The sequence below is a fragment of the Vespula vulgaris genome, chromosome 12 (assembly GCF_905475345.1).
Source record: "Vespula vulgaris chromosome 12, iyVesVulg1.1, whole genome shotgun sequence".
Taxonomy (NCBI): Eukaryota; Metazoa; Arthropoda; class Insecta; order Hymenoptera; family Vespidae; genus Vespula; species Vespula vulgaris.
In genome coordinates, this window is record NC_066597.1 from 2,457,933 (window position 1) to 2,465,132 (window position 7,200).

General features: G+C 30.5%; 2 protein-coding genes across 3 annotated transcripts; both read left to right on the top strand.

Moving 5' to 3' along the window:
* The first annotated feature begins 814 nt into the window (after positions 1-814).
* Positions 815-3,531, top strand: LOC127067996 (popeye domain-containing protein 3-like). Of its 2 annotated transcripts, XM_051003522.1 has the most exons (7): positions 821-1,133; positions 1,273-1,407; positions 1,509-1,690; positions 1,760-1,999; positions 2,093-2,245; positions 2,327-2,471; positions 2,609-3,531. In XM_051003522.1, the coding sequence occupies exons 1-7, from the start codon at positions 1,079-1,081 to the stop codon at positions 2,782-2,784; spliced, it is 1,086 nt and encodes a 361-aa protein (XP_050859479.1). In that variant the 5' UTR covers positions 821-1,078; the 3' UTR covers positions 2,785-3,531. The 2 variants fall into 2 exon arrangements, with proteins under 2 accessions (XP_050859480.1, XP_050859479.1); XM_051003523.1 differs by lacking the exon at positions 1,273-1,407 and having other exon boundaries at positions 815-1,133.
* LOC127067990 (exosome component 10) lies at positions 3,345-7,068 on the top strand. Its single transcript, XM_051003510.1, has 5 exons — positions 3,345-3,479; positions 4,063-5,988; positions 6,083-6,591; positions 6,663-6,828; positions 6,923-7,068. The coding sequence occupies exons 2-5, from the start codon at positions 4,084-4,086 to the stop codon at positions 6,977-6,979; spliced, it is 2,637 nt and encodes an 878-aa protein (XP_050859467.1). The 5' UTR covers positions 3,345-3,479; positions 4,063-4,083; the 3' UTR covers positions 6,980-7,068.
* Positions 7,069-7,200: the final 132 nt, after the last annotated feature.

Below are 7,200 nucleotides of genomic sequence, written 5' to 3' on the forward strand. Positions count from 1 at the left end.
TTCTCTATTTTTTAACACTTCATTAATAATTAATTAACAATTTGTTATAAACAATTTTTGTCAACAAATTCTTACGAACTAATTCATCTTATTTCGTCGAAAAAATATTCAGATCACAACTTATTTTAAAATTACATAAATTAATAAGTAATTAAAAAACAAATTACTTTTTTACTAAAGAAACAATTTTTTTTTATATTATTAATAGCAACATTTTTCATTTACATGAAACATTCACATCTCCAAAACTAAAAATCGTAGAAATTTAAAACAAATGCGCAAAGTAAACGGACAGAAAGCGTTTACTCCGTGCTTATCTTACCTTACACTTTACGCTTGCACTGCGCTTAGTTAGTATTTGAATTTAAATATCTAATAAAATTAATAATTTTGCGACATATATGACTTAATACTTCTTTATTGAGAATACAAAGTTGCAAATCCACCGATACAATCAAAAACTGTTTTACCGATATCGGTAAAATAAATTTTTTTATTCTCCGCGATGTAAAGTTGTTTCCTGTTTTACCATCAGCCAATCCCAAAATTTGATTTACTTGTAGACTGATCGAATTTCAGAATTAGTAGATTCCAGTTGTACCAATTGATTTCAATTGCGATAATATATATTCTCGTTTTACCGACCAGATTGGGATGTCGGTAATAAGGTATTTCTGTGAAAAAACTAATAATAATAATAAAGCGCTTTTTCATTTATCGATCAGATAATAGTATAAGATGATAGTAACATTTTATTTATTGAATAGAAATATTTGATAATAATAGAACACTGTTTTTTAATCGTGTTGATAATAGTCGGTAATAGTATACGCTTGTAAAAAACTGAAGCAGGATATGTTTAAATCTATCCAACTGATCAGGGAAATTATCGATCCCTAAGGACTGGTACATGCGCATGAACTATACACATGCGCTTTATAGCAATTTAGGAGTGAGAACGGTGGTAAACCAAAGAATCTTTAACCAAAACAAACATGGGCACGCAGTAGTAATAGAGAGCGTCTTCCTTACTTTCTTACTATATACATATATTGTACATTTTTAAGATCGCACAAAGATGAGCCCAGGATTGGGTCACGATCCTTTGCCTTCGTATAACGTCACAGCGATAGGTCAGTTGAAGAATATAATTCAGTCAATATCAATACTCTTATTCATTTTAGAATTTCCTTCGTTCAGTCTCTTCTTTCTTCATCTATTATCATCTTCATTCATCAAACGAAAATCTTGTGATATATCTTTCTTCGTTAGGTAATACCGCACTGTGCCTATGGCAACAGCCACAACACATATTGTTCCAATTAGCGAATTTCTGCTTTGCACTCTCTTACTCGGCACCGTCTTCGAAGAAGGGTATATTGTTTATGCACTCCGTTTTAATCGTTGGTATGTCTCCCTACTTGATATTTCTTTTTTGTTCTCGTCACTAGTTTTGTGGAAAATATTCTTTGATAGAAACAATAAAATTCAATATTTTTATTTCGTAGGTTTCATGTTATTGTCCGGATGGGCATGGCACGTGATCTGTGCACCAGATATCTTTTCCTGGAACTTTACCTTCTTATTGTTGAATATTGGACAGTTGGTTTATATTGTTTATCAGATGAGACCTGTCAGGTTCGATCCTGAATTGGAAGAAGTCTATCACACACTTTTCTATCCGTTTAAAGTAAGTCGTCCTATGTATATTCGATAACCAAAAAAACATAGTTATTATTCGTTCGTACGATTCGAGCAGGTATCAAGAGCGCAATTTAAAAGACTAGTATCTCCAGAGCTCGCAACAGTGATGTCCCTTCATACTGGCGAAGCGTATGCAATGCAAAACTTAACTAAAACGGACAGGCTGGGTCTATTGCTCAGTGGTAGGGTCAACGTTCTTAGTGACACCAACTTTTTACATCCGATTCTACCCTGTGAATTCTTAGACTCGCCAGAATTCGAGAGTTCTAGAGCATCCAGAGATGATAAATTTAAGGTACGATCTAATTAACTTTGCTTCTTGAAATGAAATACATATTCATTATAAGAATATATATATTAAATTTTTATAGTATTTCTTCGTTCGTAGGTCTCGATAGTTGCAGCTAATTCTTGTAGATACGTTTATTGGCAAAGATCGGCCTTAGAATATCTCCTTGTTAAAGAAGCTTATCTCGCAACGGTCTTAACGACTTTAGTTGCAAGAGACATTGCAACAAAATTATATGCAATGAACAATAAGGTAACGAGATATAATCATCGATCCTTAGCGGAAGATTTATAACTTAATATACAATCGTATTATTTTTCGACGACTTGTTAGATAGTTACAGAAAAAGGCTCGCATTTGGATATTCGATTACCTACTATTAACGCTGGAATAGGACTCAGTGGTGATCATAGAAGTCCTCGAACAAATAGACAAACTTTGATACATAGAAAAGATACCAGCCTTACGTCCAACAATGGTAAACTCTCTCTCTCTCTCTCTCTCTCTCTCTCTCTCTCTCTCTCTCTCATTCTCTCTGAATATTCCTTTGAATATATTATCTTCGGAAAAAAATTTTTTAAATAAAATAGAACGTTTCGTTTATTCTTCTTTTAGTGGCTGGTGCTAAACCAAAAGAAAGAATGACGAACAATTTAACTAAAAAGGGTGCGCCTAACATGGAACCCCTGCCGGAATTACCGTCCTGCGATGATCTCGCTTCGAGTGGTGTAGAAAGTTGGTTGGATTCGTCCAGCAAATATCATAGTTGTGAAATTGTTGATGAGGAGTGACGGTACGCTTATCATGCAAGCTACCATTGTCCAATGGACGAGCAAAAATGCATCGAACCTAATTGTCTCCTTTACGAGATGATCACGCGGGAGGTTTAACGACGTTGATCGAAGGAGGAGAAGGATGGAGGAATACATTATAGTATATAAACATAAAAAAATGAGAAGAAAAAAAAGAGATAGGAGTACGACAGAAGACTGCAAATTTTTTCAATTACCAGGTAGAAGTTAACTTTGTCACGTTGCGTAAAAATATGCACCAAACTAATTTATAACTTGGGAATGGATATTCAACCAATCTATGATGATTGGAAACGTGATATTACGTTTGTAATGAAATCGGAAAATGTAAAAATAATTAATAACTCATCGACGGGCGTTGCAATTGTTTTGCTGTGTGCTTTTAGATAGAGAGAAAGAAGTTATATATATACATATATATATGTATGTATGTATGATGTATGTATGTATATGTGTATGTGTATGTATGTATATATACACACATATTATATATCCAGTTGTGGCAGCACACAATGGGATGGTCAATGTTAAGAAAGAACGAGAGATACGTGCTATGTGATTAAATTGCGCGACGAACGAGCTCACCGGTAGCAATAAATAATTTAACAAATTCATACGGTCTCTTGTGGTTAATATATGCCGATCGATCGATCGGTTCGTTTTTGGTCTACACGGTATAGTATCTATAATACATCGTTTTGTTGTAATAAACGGTTTAAATAATAATTTTCCAATGAATTTTTCTTACCATTCCTTTTCTACTTATAATTTCTTGAACAAAGAGGTTATGATTTTTTCTTATTAATTAATTTCCTAATTTACACACATACTACAATAGATACAATTTTATTGTATAACAAAATGCAACGCAATATATTTACAAAATTTGATTTAATCTTTAATGAAAATATTTACACACACTGATAATGCGATTTCGAAGAAAATATTTTGCATGATATACTACACGTTTTTCTAACATGTGACTATCATTGCTGAAGTTATATCTTATGGCATCTATTACACGTGATTATAAGAGGTGCCATAATTTGTGAAGTTCGAAGGAAATTGATCTATTTTTCTGATATATTTATATATTTTAATTTGCTTTTTGTTTATTGAAATTGTTTAATAAAATGAACAAGTTATTTTAATGGTGATTGTGATCTAAAAAAGAAGGCGCCACAATTCGAAGCTATAGTATATCGTGTACAGCATTGAAATCATAACCTAAAAATAACGAAAGTTAATTTTTATTAGTTCATGTGAGTATCTAATACAATGGAAACAACAGAAAATTGGGATGATAATAATGAGATATTTATAATTGACAATGAAAGAAAAAAAAAAGAAAATATCGAAGATAAACAAGTTATAGCAGGTTTTGCTACGTTCGATGATTATCTTAAGGAAGTGTTTGATGCTATTAGAGAAGGAATCAAAGCAGCAAATAATTTACCCACTGGAGAGAATTTTAATTACTATGAATGTTTCCCAAGTTTTAATAAAGCAAGAAAGGGAGATTCGGAGAGGCTATTAAAAATGATGCAAAAAATAATTAAACTATCAGGAGTGAGCGGTAATATAGAAAGACGCGATATAGAAGAGAAGTTTGAACTTTTATTGGAAGCAAATGATGTGTTTCTAGATAAGGCAGGTTTATGTATGGATGAAGAATGTGGTATTTTAAAAAATCCTGAAATAGAATTAGTTGTATCACAAACTAAGAAGGATGTTACTGGTAGTTGGAATCTAACATCATCTACAAACAGCAAACGATTATTGGACAAGTCTAAAACTGCACAAGCAGTGCGTCTCTTGACTGCACGAAATATACAAAGACCGCAATTAACTTTCAAGGATAAAATTGATAACAGTTTAAAACCTTGGCAACCTAAAATTAAAGATAAGCCAAATTCTTTAAAACCATTGGCTATTTATTTAGAAGAAACTGAAGATGGAGAAGTATTTTGTCATCCTTATGAATTTGAATTGAATAAGTTTCAACCTCCAGAAAATCAATTACAAAAAGAAGAACCTGTTAAATATAAAGAATTACATGAAACTCCATTAATAATGATAAACAAACCAGAAGATATCAAAATTTTATTAAATGATTTAAAAAGATATCAAGAGATTGCTGTGGATTTGGAACATCATTCTTATAGAAGTTTTCAAGGTATAACTTGTTTGATGCAAATATCAACCGGTGATACTGACTACATAATTGATACATTAACATTAAGATCAGAATTACATGAGCTGAATGAGATTTTTACGAAATCTACTATTCTAAAAGTATTCCATGGAGCAGAATTTGATATTCAATGGCTTCAAAGAGATCTATCTATATATGTAGTAAACATGTTTGATACTCATCAAGCTGCTAAGCAACTAAATTTACCATATTTAAGTTTAGCTTATCTTTTGAAACGATTTTGTAACATAGATCCAAACAAACATTTTCAACTAGCTGATTGGCGTATAAGACCTTTACCTGATGAACTTTTAAAATATGCAAGAGAAGATACACATTATTTATTGCATATTAAAGATATTTTAAGAAATGCATTAATTGATTCTTCAAATGGAAAGACTAACATTTTAAAAGCTGTATATGATAGAAGTACAGAGATATGTAAATTAACTTATATAAAGCCAATATGGACCGAAGAAAGTTATATGGATATGTATAGGAAAAGTCAAAAATTATTTAATAATAAACAAATTTATGCTTTGAAAGAATTACATAAATGGAGAGACATGACAGCTAGAGAAGAAGACGATAGCACTGGTTATGTTTTACCAAATCATATGCTCTTAAACATAGCCGAGACATTACCACGTGAAATGCAAGGTATTTTAGCTTGCTGTAATCCAATTCCACCATTGCTTCGTCAGAATCTATTAAAACTTCATAAGATCATACTTAAAGCACGAGATCAATCTTTAATAAAACCAGTAAAAGAAAATGATATTAGACAACGATTTGTTCGAGAAAACCATGCAATAAACTCAGAAGCTTGGGCTTATTCTCCTCATGACATACCAAGTGGTACAGAAGTTAGAGCTGATTTGCCTTGTCTGTTAGATGAATCAAATCAATTAGAAATAGAAGAAATACCAAATTGCAATATTAATGTAAAACATAATATTACAGTATTTGATAGCCCAAATTCATCTGAGGTAATTTGTAATATATATAATTATATATATTATATAAATTAAAAAATCATATATTTATAAATTATAAACATAAATATAAATTATAATTTTTTAGGGTGAACAATCAACTTCTAATGAAATGGAACACAATAGAAAGAAAAAATTCATATTTATTAGTCCCTTTGAAAGATACAAACGTGTAATGCCTATGATAGCTGAACAAGAAAAACAAGATAGGCAAAAACAAGATGAAGAAGAAGAAGAAAGATTAAATAAATTGAAAATCAAAGATGCATCTTCATCTATATTCAAGACTGGTCAGAAATCTCTTTCTGATCAAACTACATCGGATCAAAGTTCAAGTCTTAAAAAAAACCAAAACTTCTCTATTCCACTAAAACAAATGCCTGGAAGAAAAAGAAAACGAGATTCATCTGTGAGAGATTCATCAGATGAAAGGTCTGATAGTAATTTGTCTACACCAATTCCATCTTTGAACAAAAAGATAATGCAAGGTGTAAACAAAGAATTACTTATGACCGAAGATACAACGAATGAACAGAATAAACAATTAACTGTACAAACCGTTTCATATGATCAAAATTTAACTGTTAAACCTTTAAGGTATTAATTGATACTCATTTAACTCCATATAAATAAATTTTCATATATTTATTTTATTTTTTTTTTTACAGGGAACGTAAAAAAGGAGAGAAAAAAGCAAATGCAAAAGAATTAAGACAAAAAGGAATGCTTCCTGTAGAAACATTTGATTATAAATCTGTTGACTTTAATAACACTTTCCAAGGTGGTAGTATCACTAATGATGGAGCAAGTCAAGCAAACTTTATGCAACCAAAAGTAAGGATTTATATATATATATTTTTATAAATATGAAGATAGCAATATCATTGCATAAAATTAATTAATAATCAACGTTTTTCTTTTTTTACAGGAATGTAAGAAAAGAAATAAAAAACGAAAGAAAAAGAATCAAAATCTGACTATATAAATATACATTTTTTTTTTTAATTTTTTTGTCTAAAGATATATAATTATATAGAAAAATAACAAACCATTTGTACATATATGATATCTAACATTATTAATAAAAAAATGTTTCAGTATATAGATTGATCAAACGATGTAACGAAGAAAGTATTATATTTACTGTTTATGTTTATATGGTATTATCTTGCTTTATGATGATGATGATTTGTCTAAATTCATAAG